Source organism: Babesia bigemina, assembly GCF_000981445.1.
Source record: "Babesia bigemina genome assembly Bbig001, chromosome : III".
Classification (NCBI taxonomy): domain Eukaryota; phylum Apicomplexa; class Aconoidasida; order Piroplasmida; family Babesiidae; genus Babesia; species Babesia bigemina.
This window is the reverse complement of record NC_027218.1, coordinates 1,615,536-1,634,971: the sequence shown is the minus strand read 5'-3', so window position 1 is coordinate 1,634,971 and position 19,436 is coordinate 1,615,536. Positions and strand designations below refer to the sequence as shown.

Below are 19,436 nucleotides of genomic sequence, written 5' to 3'. Positions count from 1 at the left end.
CGCTAGAACCACGGCTGGTAGCTGGTTTTCAGCTTACCCAGCGTGCTGGAGTCGGCTGACGCGTCGATGATGCACGTGATGATGTTGTTGATGGGCATGTTGCACTGCTCCTGGTCCGTGGGCGACCTGAGGTAGGAGCAGTAGTTGAGCACGCGCCCAATGTACTCCTCCAGTTGGCTGATTTCGCGATTGGGCGCCATTGCCGGCGTAGCGGGCTTCGACTCGCCGTTGGAGCTCTGGCTGGAGGCTTGGTTGGCCTGGTTATCTGGTTTGTTGTTCGGCGAGTTGGGGCCAGTGTGGAAGAGGCCGAAGTCGTCGCTGAGTATGGCACTCAGGGATCCCAAGATGTCGATCTTGTACGAGTGTATGGCGGCGCATATGGCGTACATCACCGCTGGCATGATTCCCATGCGGCAGACCGGTCCGATCATAGTTTTGATGTTGCGGGTGAACCTGAAGACCCGCAGCTTGGAGTACTCCACGAATATTTCTCGCGAGTAGTTGAGTCTGAAATCCAACTGCTTGAGCTGCCCGGTGCTGAAGTTCACGCTCAGTTTGCAAGGCGTGGCGTACGGGGTTACGAACATGAGCCCGAGTAGCGCCTGTATCGCGTAGTTGCTCGTAAATCTTTGCCTTAGCGTCATGAAATCCTGGTAGTTGTCGAACCGGCTCATGGCGTACTTGAGGAGGATGTCATCAGGTACGAGCGCACAGAGATCGCTGTAGGCATCCATGAGAACATCCTGGTGGATTTTTTTGTACCAGGTGGTGAACCACGGATACTGTTTATCCTTGAACATCTGATACACCTGCGTGAAGGAGAGGTTGTCTTTGCAATCAGGGTTGAAATGTTTCCAGCGTTCCAGCAGTTGCTGCGTCACCCCCGTCTCCATCATCATCTTATGTAGCACCAGCAGCAACATGTTTGTCTCATGGTACATCGACGGGTGCGTGTTCATGAATTTCTTGTACTCAGGACGTTCTACGACGAAGTTGCGATACGAAACTGATTCTGAGAAGATTGTAGAGAGCGTTTCATCGTGCTCGTCCTCCTCGTAAAGGCAAAGGTAGGGGTCGAGGGATACCACGTTCACAACCGGTATGAACACATCCCTTCTGCGCGTTTCGTTGTACCTCATACAGTAGTGGTTGAACAGTTTCAACATCTGGCTGATATGTTGGTCGGACTTTTGCCTCACTAGCGGGAGGGGCTGTACGGTGTACACGTACACTTGCCCATTTTGTGCGAGCATGGAGATGGACTTCACGACGTGGACACCCCGCCGCCGCTTCTTCACCTCAGGCAATAACGCCACTACATTCATGCATTCTCCTACACAGTCTCTCTGTTTGGGGTTCAACAGAGCGTGGCTGGGTCGTATTGTTGGCAGTTGCAGCTCCATGTTCAGCATTTGCAGATGTTGGCAAAACTGGTGTACCCTCATGTTATTCATTTGCTGCTGCACAACGTCGTTTTGCGATGTTCTCGAGGCCTCGTGCAGCATCGTCATCCAATTGAGCAACAAGTTCATCGTCTCGCCGCAGTTCAGTGTGGAGTTGGCATCGCTGAAGTGCTTGTCAAATTGTTTCATCATTTGCACTAGCTGCGAGTCCGGTTCCCCTGTTTCAATCGTCCCCGGCGATCGTTGCGGCATCTTAAGTGCCAAGTAATTGAAAACATGCGGCGGCAGTTTTTCGTTGAACGGCAGGTCGAGGCACTCCTCGAACGCGGTTTCCGTGGCAGACAGTATCTCGTCTACGAAATCCGGCCTTCCCATATGCGTCACAGTGGCAGCAAATGATTCCAGCATTGTTCCAACATTTGGGTTTGATGCGATGAGGTTGCTCAGGATGCGTTTCATGGTTGCGGGTTCAGTCACCTCCGCGCCGTTTTCGCTATCTCCGTTCGAATTTTGAGAGAAGTATTCACATCTGAGAGCGTAGAACACCTGCTGGGGCAACCGGTGCATAAGCATCTGTAGGACGTGCTGCATTTCTCCGTCATCTAGTCTGTTGAGTCCCGAGATGAGCTGCGGCAGCCACGACAACCACACTAGGACGGGAACACGCTCACTGTATTTCTTGAATGTCTCAATACAAGACTTATTCTGAGATATGAACTTGATCTCATTGATGAGCGTGAGTACGCGTCCTATCAGGAGCCAGTGGTTGTGTGGGCGTATCGATACCGCCGTCAGGTATCCCATGATGGCGCTCTCATAAAGTTCCACTGGGAATGTTCCTTCACCTGACTTCCATTGTTGCACAGCCGAACGATCAATGCGCTTATCGTTGTACTTTGCCCAAGCTATCCAATTTTTGGAGAGCATCGGTTCAAGCTTGAGAGCGTCCATCATGAAGTTTGCCGCCAATTCGTTATCCGTATTGTTCGGCCTCTTCGGCACTTCTAAAGCTGCTTTGCGATTGATTGCGTCTGCCATGAGTCGGATGACGTGTGACTTGAGTGTCTCACAACCCAACCCCGGCACGAGATCGAGGTCTACCGTAACAACCCCCTTCAGCATGTCATGGACATTTACCGGTATGGACAGGTACTGCTTTATGCGTTCAATCATGATAACCAGGCAATCCTCGGTGACCGTGTTGTTCTGGTCCATTATCTCCCTGTGGAATGTGTGCGCCTTGTTCAGTAGGACTGCCGCCACCAGCGGCAGCTGGTGCGATTTACGCGTTATGGAGGCGAACTTCGTTAGTGTCCACTGCAGGTCCTGCAGATTGAGCATCCCAGTTATCTTAGCATCCTTCGGTACAGTGTGGCTATTGGCCAAAATGGACTTCACCGTTGAGAATAGGAATGTCCTCCAGGCCAACATTTCATGCCACACGGACGGCATGTCGCTGGCCAATGGCAGCCTCTTACGCCACTGTGAGACTATGGGTGCAGATTCTGGCACCTTGCCAGCATGCACGTTCCTCATGATATCCGTCAGATACTTCATACCCTCTCCAATTTCCACAAAGCGCTGGTGCTGCCTAATAGGCACCCTGTGAGCTTCGCACAGTCCCTTGGGCAGGAGTAGCCATGAATCCAACAACGTGTTCTTGCCGTATTTAACCATTTTATCGGCTCTTCGTGCACAATTCAACGTGAATGTTGGCGTGATTCCATGATCAACCTCCCTGAGAGGCAGGATGTCATTCTGCAGCTGCTGGTATACTTTATTGATCGTGCATTCAGCGTTGTCCAATGCGAATATCCTGCTTAAGCTATCCAGGCCGTCCTCCGGCAAAACCTCTCCCCACTCCTGCAATGCGCTGCTGGATTGCATGAACACGTTTTGGTCCCCAGCAACGAAAGACACGTCACGTAGAAGATCCCATTCACCCAGTTGCTTGCTTGCCTGCACCCACCCGCTGTACCATAGTTTCGACTCGTCGAAACTCGACACAGCCTCAGCCGTCTGCCCCGTCACAGCCAACGATTCCATAATGGCGTTGAATTCGCGCTGCGCCTGCTTCCACTTTGCATGTTGTAGGAAGCAAATCGCCAGACGGGTCTCCTGCGTAATCACCCATGTACGATAGGCCCCTATAGCCATATCGCTCATGTTGAGGCTCTCATAGACGTCCGACATCACCGTTGCCATCCTGGTGATATCTAAAGGCTGCGATAGCAGCTGCTTTTCCAGATGGTAGAGTGACTCGTACCACGAACCTGTGGTGACGGCCAGGTACTTGAGCACCTCAGGTGGGATGTTGATGGGAGGGTAGCAGTTAATGGCGCCCTGCAACACGGTTTTGCACGTATTACTCCTGTTGTAAAGGTGCTCCTCTCTACACAAATACCTGCACACATCTTTACCCACGTCTTCTTGCTGGAAGGCGGTGAAAGTGTCGAATATTTGGGGGAAGATGGTCGTCCATACCTGCGATGCAAACTCTTCGTCAGAGTGCCACATAATCCTCAAGCAAGTTTTAAACCGCGACATCGACGAGACACTTTCGAAGTACACGGTGTTGTACTCATGCATTTTCACCAGCATGGAGCTGCACATGTTCAGCAGATTTTCGACTACTGGGAAGGCAAGAGTCGTCGGCTCCGATTCACTTTCTTCCGTTTTATTTGTGGCCGCACCCATTTGCCTGAAATCCCTGATAAGCGCAACACTGCTTTTAAACGTGTCCTTGTACTCCTCCGAGCACACGAGCTCCATTTGGGTCGGATTTACAGTTGTGTCTCTGGGCATCAGGGTAGGTAGCACCGGATACTCGTCTGAGAATGACAGGTCCCAGCTGTCCAATGACAACGTGAATATGAAATCGAGATACAGCGGTATGTAGTACTCGTTGTCTCTGTTGCCGCCAATTTCGGGCGATAACACGTACTTGAGAATGGAGCAGAGGTCTTGGGGGATTTCAAACTCGTCGAAAATGTCCAGGAACACATCACGCTTGTTTTCTAAGCACAACAGGTATGCCAACATCTGTTTCCTAATGCGGAGAGCATCATGGCGGGGTCGGTCCAGACAAGTGAGCATGATTTCGTAATACGTCCCAGAGAGCGTCGCATGGTGGGATAGATGGCGCAACGTGTATATGAATTCGAGGTCCAGTATTTCCCTGCAACTGTTTTCGGTATACATGCCCCTCAATTTGGAAAGCACAGAGTCATATTCAACGGACGCAAACACATTACGTTTCACATGCTGCGCCAACGCATGATATGTCATACCGACATCGATGCAGTCACCCTTTTCTAAGAGCTGTTTAGGATACGCCTTTTGCGCACCCTTGATCCAGTTTTTGAGCTCCACCTGTTTCAGGTTATCGCGGGGTGGCAGATTGAATTGGCATAGCGCTATCGCACCCTTGGTAAAAACTGTGCGAGCTGGGCTGGCGGCTGCTGGATAGTCACCAGTCATTTCACCCTTTGCGTCAAATCTGAGATCTTTACCCACCGCTTTGGAACTCTCGTCCTGGACCTTGGCAACCTTGCGAGTGGAACTCCTTGCAATTTTTGTCACAAAACGGTCCATCGGCTTTTCACGACCTGACCCACGTGATTTGGGCGTGTTCGGAGCACTTTTGGCAACCGGCGTGCTTTCTGAATGCCTTGATTCATTCACAGGGGTGTCATTCGTATGCGTTTGCTCTGACATTTCCTTTGCCACCTTGATAAGGACGTGGTTGTAGGGATGGAGAAGCGTTTGTGTGAAAAACGCTGCAACTTCATGAATCTTCCGCTTAACAGCAACATCGACGATCGGAATCGCCCAGATGGCGGTGCTCACAAGGTTCTCCAGTTTCCTGCTCTCGTTGGCATCACTGACTGCCGGCTCCTCTTGTTGCAGTGCGTCATGCGGTAAGGAGTACACGTTGGTGCACAACCGTAGTCTTCCAAGAGCAAAATCGTCTATGTCCTCGAGATGCAACAGCGTGTAGTGTAGCGTTTCTACAAACTCTGGCATAACGTATTTGATGGCCTGGCGCAAAAGGCTGCGATCTGCGCTCAGCACCGTGATCAACGACACCAACGCTCTGATGGCGTTAGAAAAGCTCGATCCCACATCACAATCAGATGCCGTTCTGTCCTCCGCCCACGAATCATGGAGATTGGTGGACTCGCTGCGTGAGAATGATGACGAATACTGCGGAGACTCTTTGCCACTCGTCAACAGCGACTTGGGGCTGTGAACGTAATCCACGGCTGTTGTCTGTAGATAATAGCATTCCACGTAAGGCACCGTATCATCCTCTTCCTCAGTTTCCAACTTGTCTGGAACGTCCTTCCTGGCTTCCTGCATTTCTGTCACTATTTTGCTCACCAGCCACAGCGGGAAGCAGTTGACCGGCGCCTTAGTGGCAGTGGTGCCATCTGTCTCTTCTGACTGCGCATTCACCGTGTTCAACAGTTCCGTAGGCCCCAAAGCATCGTTATTGTTGTCAACTGGTGATTTGCTTTCCGCGTCTTCCTGTTGTGGTAGAAGCGTCGAATTCGGCGGTTTGATTCCTATAAATCCATCTTTGAATAGATAACACATTTTATAAATGCAGGACTCGATGAGTTCAACAACTCTGGCGTTTTTCAGCGTCCAAACCGAAGACAATACCTCAGTGATATGATCGGCTGCGCTCGGCCGTGGAATGGTTTGATCCAGCATGCGGTCGAGTATATCCAGAAGCACAATACTACAGTTGGTCACACTTCTGGCCTTTATACGCGTCAGCTGGTCTGTACTTCTCACGTACGCCGCTACGCTGGACTCCGGCGCTCCGTGTGGGCGATAGGAGGTACCTACGCCCGGGTGAAGGCAGAAGGTATCGTTATCACGCAAGTGGCATTGGTTGAACGGATAGTGGGCATCGCTCTGATTGGTATTATAAACCTCCTTGAGCGCATTACTCAGCAAATCGTACCTTTGCGTCTTCCCGAGGAGATCGACCACCAGTGTTACGTAGGGTGCGAAGTCAGCGACAGAAGCGGCATCCGACCCCAAGCAAACCACCAGCACGTCCACGCAAGCTTGCTGCACGAACTCGATCTCCATGTCGAGCCCATGTTCTACGGCAACTGCCACGGATCCGAAAAAGGCGTCCAACGCCCCGCCCTGCACCACGTTGGATGACGCGTGGACGTCGGAGTGAACTACCCGTATAACTTCGGCAATGGCATCCTCGAACAATGTGGCATCCTGGTGCAAATGCAAGACAAATGCCGCCATAAACGGAATCATGAGCCTAGGCTTTTCTGCGACTTCTTTTATCTTTGACAGCAGCAACCATTTCCATAGCGGCAGTCTATGGGTGCTTGTGACATTGATGTCTTTGATCGTCTTGCCGACATCCGCTGGTACAGATATGCCAAATAGCGCCTTTACCAATATCGTTGCTGACTCCCTGAGCAGTTGCAGGAGTGTGTAAGAACGCCCATCCTCATCACCGGAGCACCTCAGCTGTACCGTGTGGTGCATATTCAAAAACACATAAACACCCTCTGTCGCCATCACATCCAGATACCTCTTGAGCACCGCTGCTGCGCCAACTGCAGGTGTATCGTTCACTTCTACCAGCTTGGACAGGCATATTACGGCCAGCAGCTTCCCCATTGCGTCACCGTCCTCCGACGATTGCCAACATAACTCGACAATCTCTTCAACGACGGGTCCTAATTGGCTGCGCGTTTCTTTGCTGAGCATCCCAATGAGGTGTTTCAGCTGATAATTGCGCATTTCAAATATATTTCCGCCGATTATCGGGTTAGCGATGCAAGCATCTCTTCCGGATACGTAGCAATTCAGGAACCCGTCGGAAAGGAACTCGTCTAGTTTGGACATCTCTTCTTCCCGTTGCTTGTGGCTCATTATGTCGTTAATCTTTTCACGCAGTGTCGAAATCGGCAACACCTTGATCAACACGGCTGCGCACACATACGCAACCTTCCACCGGACCAGACGGCCGTTATCGAGCTCGAACGGCGGACTGAGGAGGTCGTCAAGTTGCTTGTTGCTGCTGCAAGCGATACGCAGCATCGCGTCTGCCAGCTTCTTGAAGTGCTTGTAGTCTGTAACCTGTTTGGCATCAATTTTGCAAAGCCAGTGTATCAGAGACACGTAGAACAGGTTCGGAATGTCATTTCCAGAGTCTAACGAGCCCAAGGCGTTCCGAAGCACGTACTCGACGTCAGACTTGCCGCTGACGAAGTAGAAGAAGCTCAGGCACTCCATCTTCATGGTGTTGTTGAACAGGTTGTACACCACGCCGTCGTGGTGGAGGACCTGCCATATGCCGTACGCTACCGAACCCGGTATAAACACGCCCTTCCTGAGACAGTCGATCGTGTTGAACCACTGGTTGAAAATGACATCCGCGCACGACCTGCCCGCGCCTATGCTGGCTATGAAAATCATGTAATCGATGAACTGCGCATTTTGGTGCTCGTCGTTGATGGAGGAGTTAAGCGTGCCCTCTATCAGGGCCTTGGCAACGTTAAACAGCGATTCCCGAAGCCCGTCGTCAACCACATCCTTGTACGGTTTGAGGACATCCAGTATCCTTTCAAGCAGCCCGTCGTCGAATATAGTCTGCAGCTGGAAAATATATTCCTCCAGCGCCATGGAGAGTGTCCTGGGGCGAACGATAGCGTTCTTCGAGTTTGTCAGCACCTTTTTGACCTTTTCCGCAACATCCGGCCCCCCCGTTATCATAAGCTTCAAGAACCAGACAAGGATGAGGTTGAAGGTGTCCTCCAGCTCCTCTGCCATCTTAGCGTACTCTTCGCTTGTCAGCAGCACCCCGAGTGCTTCGATGTAAGCATCGACCTGTGCGCTGAATTCGGGGTCAGCTTCCTCTCCGTCATTTATGGACTGGACATAGACCTGCAGGTTACCCATAGCCACTTGTAGCAAGGAGACGTCGCCATTTTCCATGGTCGCTAGGAACAACTGCACATCTGGGGTTTGCAGTTCACGCGCAACGGAGATTATTTTCTGCAGCTTATCCGCTACCTCTTGCGTGTTGGTTGCTGCCCTGAGGCACACCAGCCCGGCTGACCGAAGGTACCACGCTGGATGCTCGAGCAGCGAGGCTGCCCACTGTATTACGGCGGCCTCATCGGCCACGTGGAGCGCCTCCAGGGCTTTACGCATGGCCTGTACAGCCACGGCGTCACCGTCGCTGAGCTGCGCAACGCAGTTGGCAACATCCAGCACCAGAGGCTGCACAACGTTTGGATGATCTTCGCATATCTTCCCCAGTGCCAAACACGCGCCAACTTTCTGGTCGGAGTCGTACGAATTGCACCCCAGGCACAGCATCGTGATGATGGTCTCGCACAATTTGCCACACTGGTTGGTCTGCGCCTCGGTGAACACACTCCTCAGGAACTCCGTTGCAACCTCCACTTCCAAAGGGTCCACGTGTTCGCATGGCATCCCAAAGTTGTATCCGGTCTCTTCGCGAGCGGCCAGGAGCCTGTTTGCGACTCCCTGCACCACCAAACCAGGGTCAACGCAAACGTCCGCAGTGGTTTTGACGTGCGTCTTGGCCACGATAACTATGTGCCCTACGAGCGCATCCATCAGCATTCCGAGCTCACGATAGGCCTGCGACTCCGAAAAGCGGCGTCTACCCACCGCGCCCGCCTTAACCATTGCATGCATCATGGTAAACACAAATTCCTTCGTCGCTTCCATGTTATGGTACTTGGTGCCTTCGCCCTCACTAGATTGGTTCCCGGCTACCATGCCCGCTATCTTCAGACCACACTCCGAAAGCGATACTGAGAAGTCCATCATCGGCGTAATTGCGTTGAGTACAAACACCGCGGCTCCTTCGAACTCAGTTTCGTTCAGACCTGGCCTCGACACCTGCCGTATCACGCTCTTTAGCCCATCCAGCACAGGAATACCGAGCGCAACGACGCTCGTCGCCTTTCTATCCTCGGACATGTCGTTCAAGTCGGAACCCGATCGTGAGTAGTTGCTTTCGAAGTCGAAGGTGTCTACGCTTTCCTTTGGGGTGGCATCTGCCTTCTCATCCGACACCGCGGTGTAGTCCGTCATGCCGGAGGTGGAGTCGTCCGAGCTGAGTCGGGACAATGGTATATCGGTTGACAGCTCATCGTCACCGTCGTCCATTCCCAGTTGATACGTCTCTACTGGCACGGCGATGGCGTGTGGTATGTCGCGCGTGAGAGGCAGGTCTCTGGTATACTTAATCGCGTACGACCCGATCTTGGAAAGCATGTGCATGATTAGCCGCGCATTTTGCCTGAAGCGGGGCAGCGTTTCGTCCTGCAGGTACTTGCTGAGGCATTCGATGAAGTGCGGTTTGACCGTGCAGGTTTTGTATATGGTGACCGGCGCCAGTAGGCTGTAGAATTCCTCCGGCGGGAGGTTCTCCGCCCACGAGTCCAGCATTTCCAGCACGTCCGGCACCAGGTCCCACTTGAAATCCCGCAGTATGCACAGCACGGGCTTGGCGCACATGGTCGCCACTTCCGACTTGAACGGCCCCCTGGCGACGGTTGCCATCATGAGCTTCAGCCAGTCCCGGTGCGCGTGCGCCCCGCCCTTGACGACTTTGCGCACGATGGTCTCGATGGGCACGCGCAGCACCTGCAGCGCGCCCGAGTGCTCCTGCAACTTGTTGATGCCCTTGAACATGGCAGTTGCCACGGGGATGTACGGGTGGGTCTGCTTGACACTGAGCCTGGAGATGGCCGTCATGAGGTACCGTATTTCGACCTGACAGGCCGTCAAGGCCTCCGGGACGTCGGAGAACGACTTGAACATGTGCCTTGCAATCGCCTGGGCGAGGTCGAGCATCGCCTCCCCGTCCTCCTCCACCAGCTTGTTGGCGCGGGGCTCCCAGTCGTTGAGCGAGAAAAGGCCGATGACCCCTTCGCTGTAGGCGGCCACCTTTTTGACGTAGTCCACCACGTTGCTCTTGTTCTTGAGCACTTGTAGGATGAAGGTGAGCATGTGCGGCGCGAACGTTTCCACGTAGCCCTTTCTGAAGCAGTCCAGGACGGTGATCACGAACCTGTCCTTGAGGCTCATGACGAAGACCACCGGAATCAAGAGCTTTATCCACTGTTTCAGCGCCGTGGGCCTGAATGCGCCGACGAACATTTTCAGCGCCATTTTGATGAACGTCTTGATCTCCCGATGATCCAGCAGGTGGTCCTTCGAGCCCCCCAACTTATCTCGGTCGTTCATCACGGCCCTTGCCGTCGCACCCGCGTTGAATATAGAGCAGATGCTCTTGCATATCTCCAGGGACTCTATTTGCGTCAGCTTCCGCTTGGTCAGCGGCAGCTGCGGCTCGTCTTCAACCGCCGAACCGACTGCTAGCTTTTCCTCCTCCACCTTTACCACCGTGGTTGACCTGTCGCCACCGTCCTGCACGGCTATTCCGAGCACAGGCGTGTTGTTCGGCGTGCTGGGCTTTGGCTTCTCCGCGTGCTCCGCCACTGATATGGCCGCCACGCAGTTCACCGCCATCTTGATGAGCGCAGGCATGGTCGATTTGACGAACTTGACGTAGGCGCCGTCGTTCCACATGGCCCTGGGGGCGTTGAGCGCCTGTATTTCGTGCGTTGCCTTGTGGAAGAGCACGGCCGCAATGTCTTGGAACATGGGCAGGTCGTTGTAGTTGATATCGTCGTAAGCGCCCCTGAGCCTCTTCGTGAACGCGTGCAGTAAGGCGATGAGCCTTTCGCGCATGTGGTAGTCGTCGGTGCTGGAGTACACGTTGTGCAGCCTGAGGCAGTTGTCCGCGACGGCGGTGAAGTCCTCGTCGCGCATGTGGTGCAGGCACTCTATGAAAACCGATATGATGCAGATTCCCACCATGGCCTCGTGTTGCCAGCCCTCGTTGAGCCTGAAGAGCAGGTCCCCCGCGGTGATTTCGGCCAGCAGGGTCTTGTTGAGGCCGCTGCCGGTGAGCAGGGCCATGCAGGCCATCAACGCGGCGCGGCGGTCGTAGGAGTCCGCCTGCTGCAGGAGCTCCACTATGGCGTTGAACACGTTCCTAGTAAGCAGCTCGACGTCCTTCACGTTCATCTCGGTTGCGTTGGCGCAAGTTTTTAGCGTCTGGCAGGTGACCTTGATGACTGCGTAGTGGAACTCGTCGTTCTCTGCGGTGGCGTTCGATTAAATGCAAATGCGCGCTTACCTATCTTGGCGCTCGCGAAGAACTTTTCCATTTTGGGGAGGAGTTTGGTGAAGTACTTGGAGTGCGATTTCTGCTTGATCAGCAAATCGAACACTCCAGACAACATTTGCATGCGCCGCGCTCTCTCTTCGTTGTTGCTGCATTCGCCTTCGTTTGTGTCGTCCGCAGACGCGCCGTTGTCCACGGGCACGCCCTCTATCAGCCTGGCGAACAGCCCCAGCAGAGCGTCGAACGAGCTGGACGCCGCGCACACCAGCGAACCATCCAGCAGGTTGCTCAGGATGCGCAGGCACACCTCATACTGCGGCACGCTGGTCTGCGTACCGAGGCTGTGGAAACACAGCTCCACGATCTCCCGCTGCGCGTTGTGCGACGTGGGACACCTCCGGACTTACCGCGATGGTATCGGCCGGCCTCTCCCACATGATGCTCTTCTCGATACACTGCAACGTCTGCGTCCTGAGCTCGTCGTCCGCCAGCTGCGACTCGACCAGGTCCTTTATGACGTGGAACTGCTCGTTGATTTTCGCCACACGTTCCCTCGGCGTGCAACTCAACGCCTGGTGGACGAGTTGGCGGGTGCTTTGCACGGTTTCCTGCATACAAATGTTCCTCTGCACTTCCTCCATGGTGCGGACGACGCTGGAAGTCACGTCCTCCAGCTCCTTTGCCGCCTCCTCCGAACCCTGGTCCGCGTGGCCCGGCCTGGGCTTGGCGGCGACACCGTCGCACTCAGACGACATGTCTAGCTCGACAGGGTGTGCCCTAAGCCCTTATCCGCTGCGGCTGTGGCCTTACGGGAGGGTGTGTTTGCGTCGCGTTCCGCGCGCGTTGCCTCGACTCCAGCTTGTCCACATCCCCGGGTGTGTACTGTCTGCAGCCTTGTTAGTTGGTCTCCAGTTCACCACGTGGTACGTAGGCCGCTGTAGGTGTTGGCTGTGTAGGCGTCCAGGTCTTTCCCGCGTGGTTCGGTGATGGTGCTTGCGCCTCAGAATCCGAGGGATGGGCTGCCGTTACTCGGTACCTTCCATTATCGAACCTTCTCCGCGCAAAATTGCGGACACAGCCCCGTGACGCGCGTGATTCCATGCGCTGACCGTTGCTTCAGCCGGTAATCGGTCGCCTGCCCCGCTCAGCGAGATGGCCGACGGCGCGGCGGCGAGGCCGGGCCATTACGACCGCCTGCTGCGGGCCAACATCTACAAATCGCTTAATCTGTTCGCCGGCGAGTTTGCTGCCCACCCCTTCAACCCTTTGGACGAGTTCACGCGGCGCCGCCTTTCGTGCAAGATTCTGTCGGAATATGGCCCCGTGCTGAACTACCAGCCGAAGGCTGCCAATGTGCCGGCGAGAAGCGGCCAGAGCGAGGACTCTGCGGCGCCCAAGGCCGCCAAGGACGCGCCAACCATCAACGTCCGCAAGGCCAAGACCCCGATTGCGGAAGTCGTGGACGGGCTGCACGCCGCGCTCGCTAGCTCGCGCCCCGCGTCTAGCAAGCTGGCTTACTTGGACGCGGCCGTGTCCGACGAGGTAAACTTCGGCATCGTGCGCAAGCGGCCGCTGCTGGCGCTGGGCGCCGGCGACTCCGCCAAGCGGCACGAGCACGGCGCTATCCGTGCCGTCGTCGACGGCGACAGCGCCGGCTCGAGCGCCATCACGTCCTACCTGCGTGAGACAGTTGCGGGCGGCCACTCTATCGCAACCCTCGGCATCAAGCCGAAAACGGACACCATCCGCCGCACCAAGCCGAAGTGGCACCCCCCCTGGAAGATGTACCGCATGATCGTCGGCCACCAGGGTTGGGTGCACTGCGTGTCCGTCGACGTGTCCAACCAGTGGTTCGCGACCGGCAGCTCTGACCGCCTGATAAAGATCTGGGATTTGGCCACGTGCCAGCTGAAGCTCTCGCTGACCGGCCACATCAACGCCGTGCGCGACCTCAAGATCTCGGACCGCCACCCGTACCTGTTCAGCTGCGGCGAGGACAACACGGTGAAGTGCTGGGACATCGAGCACAACAAGGTGATCCGCAGCTACCACGGCCACCTGTCGGGAGTGTACTCGCTGGCCCTGCACCCCGCCCTGGACGTGCTGTTCAGCGGCGGCCGTGATGCCGTCGTGCGCGTGTGGGACATCCGCACTAAGGAGTCGGTGCACGTGTTCACCGGGCACAGCGGGACCATCATGAGCCTGGCGTCGCAGCGCGCTGAGCCCCAGGTGATATCCGGCTCCCAGGACAAGACCGTCCGCCTGTGGGACCTGGCTGCCGGCAAGACGCTCGCCACCCTCACCAACCACAAGAAGAGCATCCGCGCGATGGCCATCCACCCCAGCGAGTACACGTTCTGCAGCGCGGGCGCGGACAACGTCAAGGTGTGGAAGTGCCCCGAGGGCGTGTTCCACCGCAACATCGGCGGGCACAACTCGATCCTGAACTGCGCGGCCATAAAGGACGACGGCGAGTCGTCGGTGCTCGTCGCGGGCTCCAACAACGGCCAGCTGCACTTCTGGGACTGGCACAGCGGCTACAAGTTCCAGACGCTCGAGAGCGTGGTGCAGAAGGGCTCCCTCGAGAGCGAGAACGGCATCTTCGGCTGCGCGTTCGACATGAGTGAGAGCCGCCTGATCACCGCCGAGTGCGACAAAACGGTGAAGATATGGATCCAGGACCCCGACGCGACGCCCGAGAGCCACCCCGTGGTCTGGACGCCCGAGGCCGCGTCCAGGCACTACTAGTCCGGCCGGCCGGCCGCCCTCCGCAGCACATGTATCAATGTTATATTACTCTTAGGCAGCCAGTAGCGCTGCGCGTTAGCTAGAAAAAGGATGCACATATGTTTGGTGAGTCGCACGCGGCCCTCGGACGCAGGCGTTGCTGCGTGTTGGGGCCGGGACTGCACCCCGTCCGAATGCGGCGCTGCCGCCCGTACTGCGAGTCCGCGAGCTCAGACTGCGTTTAGCGTCTTCGGGAAGCTGATCGCTTGCGTTTGGTTGAGGTCGTTGATGGTCGTGAACACGGTGTCGTTGAGCTTGAGCTCGATGACGTTGGCCCTGCGGGAGAGCAGGCGCTTGTACCTGAACCCTATGAAGACCATCGTCGCGTGCAGGATCGCCATGGTGATCAGCCCCGTCGCCGTCACGAAGAAGGTGCTCGCCAGGTTGTCCTCCGCCCTGAACTGCTTGCCGATGTACACGGCCTTGCCGAAGTGCACGCCCGACAGCACCAGCGTCGTGATGGTGGCGCACATGTTGTTGTACGTGAAGAGGGCGGTGAACCCCTCCGACTCCAACGCGGCCGCGAAGAGGCCCACGATGTCGCTGAGGGTCAGCGCCGCCACGAACACCGCCATCATGACGGCCAGGTTGTACATGGTCTTGTCCGCGATGTACCCGAAGATGTACACCGTGTACCCGCAGAGGGCCGCGCAGAAGAGCAGCGACAAGGAGGAGAGCACTATCATCATCTTCTTGAGGTTCTTGTCGAGCCACTCCATGGTGCCGATGGTGGGTTCCGCCACAACTTCCGCGTTGTCCATTTTTACTCTAGGTTTTGCGAGGCGTGTCTAGTCCGCTGCGAATCAGCGCCTTTTCGACGTGCGTTTATCGCTGTCGACGTCGTCTGCTTCCCGTGGGTTCAGCGGCCTGATGGTGTCAGGCCGGCGTTAAGCGTTGTCTTAGCGATGCGTGAGGACTGCGTTTCGCAAGAATGCGGTTTTGCGTTATCGTGAGCAGAAGATCGACTACCACTCAGCTTGCCGGGTGATTAAGTGTGGCGTGCACGCCGTTGCGGCCATTGCGGGCTGGTTTATACGCTAATACCGCCAATTGCTGTTTAGTATGTGCGGGCCACCTTGAGCCGGAGACGTGACGGGAAAGGAAAGCATACCGGCTCGGTACCTGCGGGCCGGCGCGGCAGCCTACATACCGTTGCGAAGCATCGCGTGATTCGCCTCTTATCGGCTGAATGTGACCACGACTTTGGCAATTTTGGATTCCTCGGTTGTGAGAGTGCGGGGTGATCACGGATGTTACGGGGCCTGCGAGACGCCGCATCGTTAGGCCATACTGGCGCGTCCCTTGCGTCTTGAAACGTGTCTACACCCGTCTATATGCCATTCAGCAGACAGCGCCCGGTGCGCAGCAGCGCTACGCCCGGCGCAAGGGTTGAGCACTAAACAACGCAACGCATCGGCCTTCCGCGGACCCGTACGCGTCACTTTGCACACACAATGACCGACACGCGTTATAACTGGTATTCCCGCCATAGCAGCCTCCTGGGCGGTGACCGCGCGCGCGGTGGGTGTGGCGCCGCCGGGGACCACTACTAGCGGCTGGCTCACACACTTCCGATTTGCTTTTCGACATTTAGGATGAGCCTGTCTTCAAAACAGTCCAAGGCGACTACGTCTTCTGTTGAACCTTCCAAGGTAGCTTTGGCAGTCCTCCGTCGGTCACCTGTCGCAGCTAAGTTGCTCCAATGCGCTCTGGAGGGTGAAGTGCAGCGTGTCGCTGCTCACGGGCTTCGTTTTGGGCGTGATTCCCGTGCGGGGCATCTTTGGCTTCCTGGCGTTTGGGCTAGCCCAGGGCATCGCTGGCTTGCTATTCCTTACCTTCATGAAACTCCCGGACTACGTCCTCGACCATATGGAGGCGCTGACGGAGCACGTGATGATGTCCTTCAGTTGTTTCACGGTAGGTCGCAGCGGCCGCCGCTTCCCACTCCGTCGCAGGTAACCTGGATAATCACGTACAGCCTGTTCAATTTCTGAGGTTCTGGAGACCTGTCTGGCTCTCCTAGTCGCATTTTGGTATAATCTAAGGTCACGGAACGTAATTCCCGCTGCACGAGTAGCTCACAATGGAGACCGGTGTGTTCTCCAGGCAAATCGATACAGATTCGTTCTGAAGTTTGATATGCAGTTATAACATATAGAGCATTGTAATGCACAGTGGGAGTGAGTTTGAATGTTGCGTGCCGTTTTAATGTTCCACGATTATGAAGTGCTCCTACGTGCCGGGAGTTGCTGTTTTAGTGAAAAGCAGTTCCATTGGGGTGGCAAGCGAAACCAAGCCTCTTATTTGCGATTTGACCGACGCGTGTCTCGTCAAAAAGGCAATTGTAAAGTGAAAAAAACTCGGTCCCGGTAGGGATCGAACCTACGACCTTGTGGTTAACAGCCACACGCTCTAACCAGCTAAGCTACGGAACCCCGTTAGTCATCGCCGAAAACGTATCTATATTGTGCCGAAATAGCTTACTTTGATGTACCGCAAGCGGAGAATCGTCTGATGCAATTGGATGTGCTCGCCACTCATTTGGCATGATGTGTGTATGTGCTCTACGATTATGTGGCGTGTCCTCAATCCGTTGACCAGCCCGACGGTCTGCCACGTGCCTCCGCGGCGTTAGCTGCTTCCGCTTTTGCGTTCTGGCCGCATGTCTGGCTGTCCTTGCGCGGCTGCTGCGTTTCAGGCTCAGTCTCCCGCGCCAGCGCGACGTAGTAGTCGGGGTCGTAAACGTGCTTGCTGTAGTTCGAGCAGTGCCCCTCGATGTTGAACACCTTCATGACCTTCTACGGAATGTGCGCCAGATTCGCTCAACTTCCCTCTAGCAAGTACGGGTTTTTAAACTCGACGGATTGCTCGATGTTGTTGTTGATGGTGCATCCCCGCTGGTGGAGCTGTTTGAGGTGCTCTATGTTTTCCTGCGCGCACTTGTGACTTTCGCGTGGTACGCTAACCTTCAGTGCCTGCGGCACCTCTACATCGGCCACCTCAGGCACATCGGCGCTATGTGTCTGGTTCATGTTAAATTACGAGTGATGTTATCTGATCACCTTGACCCGCGGTGTGGGTCTGGCCAACGCCTTCTTCTCGAGTTTCTTGATCTTCTCCGGCGTCAGCTTGCTCTCCTCCTTCGCCTCTTTCGCCTCCTCCTTCTGCCGCTTGATTTCCGCCTTGAAGAGCACTGCGATCATGTCCTGCCTGGCCTTCGTCATGGCCTCCCGTGTCTTGTCCATGACGGTGTAGTTCTTCGTGTAGTCGGCGATGTGGATGGCCGCCGCGAGCACCTTGGCAGCCAGCTGGTCGTCGTCGCCCACCCTCACCTTCAGAACGATCTGCCGCCACTGGCGGTAGCCTTCTGCCTCGGGCACTGCGTCGGCAGCGTAGAAGTGGATGAGGTGCGGCATGAACTCCTGGCAGGCTGCGATGACGTACGAGGCGTACTTCGCGAAGCACTTTTCGGTGCCGTTAATGTAGGCCCGGTGCGTCGGGGGAAGTTCGCTCGAGTCCAGCACGTACGTGGTGTTGGCCACCTCCTGGTTCTTCTTGATGAACAGCTTGTTCGTCATCTTGTGCGTGATCGCGAACACGATGCAATCCTGAACCGTATTTGCGTGTGCAACCGACTGTTTTACCAACCATTTTGGGCAGCATCATCTCGATGGTCATGGTGTCCTCCATTCGGAACATGTGGCGGAAGACCCACCTGTGCCACATGCACTGCCGCTTGACCAGATCGAAATCGATGAAGAGGCGGTCACAGCTCGTGCGCCCAGACGCGTAGGCCTGGAACTTGTGCCACCTCAGCGCTTCGTAGCAGTGCGGCTCGTCGGCGATGAACGCGAAGTTCTCCTGCAGCACGGGCTTCAGAGCCGCGATGACCCTCTTGACCCGCTGCTTGTTGGTCTCGTACCCAATCCATCCGTACACCAGCATTCCGACGCAGTAGAACAGGAAGTAGCAGTAGTGCCTTCTGAAGCTTTTGGGCATCTGGGAGAGCAGCGGACTCATCATCAGGTCCATGTCGAACAACTCCTGCTTCTTCGGCGGCACCTTGACTTCATCTGCGCAGCGCTTTGCGGCCACGTGCCGTCGACCTTACCGGTGGCCTCAAGCTCAGGGTCGACTTCGTCTTCGAAGGGCTCGAACTCGATGCGTGGCGCCGCAACATTGGCCGGGTTGTCGTTCGCAGCTGCGGGTCTATGTGTCATCTCCCAACGGCCACTTACAGGGATTGCCGCTCAAGTCAGACTCGTTGGCGGACTGCGGCTGGCTCTCTACACTGTGGAGAAGTCCGATGGCGACGGCGGCGGCCGCGCACAAGACCTTCCTGTTAATACGTACCATATTTGGTGCGCCTACGCTATTCTAAATTAATGTCACACTGCGTGTGCCGCGCTTCGGCCTTCCCGGGGCGCGTAAATGTACGGTTTCCGGCACCAGCCCTAACCAAGGCGCACCAACGGCAATTATTTGATGCGTATTAACACAGCGTAGTGTGCTGCTTAGCTGGCGAGGCCTTGGGCGTCGGTCGGATACCCGCACATACGGCTCGTGTGTAACCTGTGTGGACATGGCGCGCGATGTCGTAACGATCGCGGCACAACCTTCGCGCCGCGCATTTTTTGTGAGCTGCACGTCTGTGATCGTCGCCACAGACGGCGTTTTGATGGCGTATTCGCACGCCGGTGGTAAAGATCGGTGCCTACTGCGTCGAATCAACATCTTGCATACAGCATGGCACAGTTTCAACGGCCGCATGGGATCAACGCGGATATTGCCGCGCGGATGCCGTCCATATCGCACATATAGTTTTCACTGCCGCGCGTGTATTTTTGGAGATGGTGGCGTCTCTGCAATCTTTGCATTGTCTGTCCTCGCTGCATCCCGTAAAGCCGCTCCGCTCCGGGGATTCTGGCGCGGTGTATTACACACACAACTTAACGCAGATGGTGACGCTGAATATCAAAGCGTTTAGGTGTTGACGTAACCACTGACTACCTGGCGGCCACTGA

General features: G+C 55.7%; 6 protein-coding genes across 6 annotated transcripts; 2 read left to right on the top strand and 4 right to left on the bottom strand.

The window, feature by feature from the left end:
• Positions 1–2: 2 nt before the first annotated feature.
• BBBOND_0306650 (hypothetical protein, conserved) lies at positions 3–12,380 on the bottom strand (the record flags this gene model as incomplete). Its single annotated transcript, XM_012913493.1, has 3 exons — positions 3–11,599; positions 11,638–11,995; positions 12,033–12,380. The coding sequence occupies 3 exons, from the start codon at positions 12,378–12,380 to the stop codon at positions 3–5; spliced, it is 12,303 nt and encodes a 4,100-aa protein (XP_012768947.1).
• A 397-nt stretch (positions 12,381–12,777) lies between these two features.
• BBBOND_0306640 (WD domain, G-beta repeat containing protein, putative) lies at positions 12,778–14,373 on the top strand (the record flags this gene model as incomplete). The annotated part of the gene is made up of 1 exon (XM_012913492.1): positions 12,778–14,373. One exon carries the CDS (start codon positions 12,778–12,780, stop codon positions 14,371–14,373), a length of 1,596 nt encoding a protein of 531 aa, XP_012768946.1.
• A 209-nt stretch (positions 14,374–14,582) lies between these two features.
• BBBOND_0306630 (membrane protein, putative) lies at positions 14,583–15,173 on the bottom strand (the record flags this gene model as incomplete). The annotated part of the gene is made up of 1 exon (XM_012913491.1): positions 14,583–15,173. The coding sequence occupies one exon, from the start codon at positions 15,171–15,173 to the stop codon at positions 14,583–14,585; it is 591 nt and encodes a 196-aa protein (XP_012768945.1).
• Positions 15,174–16,007: 834 nt separating this feature from the next.
• On the top strand, positions 16,008–16,406 carry BBBOND_0306620 (hypothetical protein; the record flags this gene model as incomplete). Its single annotated transcript, XM_012913490.1, has 3 exons — positions 16,008–16,064; positions 16,102–16,329; positions 16,368–16,406. The coding sequence occupies 3 exons, from the start codon at positions 16,008–16,010 to the stop codon at positions 16,404–16,406; spliced, it is 324 nt and encodes a 107-aa protein (XP_012768944.1).
• A 591-nt stretch (positions 16,407–16,997) lies between these two features.
• BBBOND_0306610 (HCNGP-like family protein, putative) lies at positions 16,998–17,444 on the bottom strand (the record flags this gene model as incomplete). Its single annotated transcript, XM_012913489.1, has 3 exons — positions 16,998–17,210; positions 17,274–17,342; positions 17,379–17,444. 3 exons carry the CDS (start codon positions 17,442–17,444, stop codon positions 16,998–17,000), a joined length of 348 nt encoding a protein of 115 aa, XP_012768943.1.
• An 18-nt stretch (positions 17,445–17,462) lies between these two features.
• Positions 17,463–18,768, bottom strand: BBBOND_0306600 (membrane protein, putative; the record flags this gene model as incomplete). Its single annotated transcript, XM_012913488.1, has 4 exons — positions 17,463–18,020; positions 18,061–18,485; positions 18,524–18,613; positions 18,651–18,768. The coding sequence occupies 4 exons, from the start codon at positions 18,766–18,768 to the stop codon at positions 17,463–17,465; spliced, it is 1,191 nt and encodes a 396-aa protein (XP_012768942.1).
• Between the last annotated feature and the right edge of the window lie 668 nt (positions 18,769–19,436).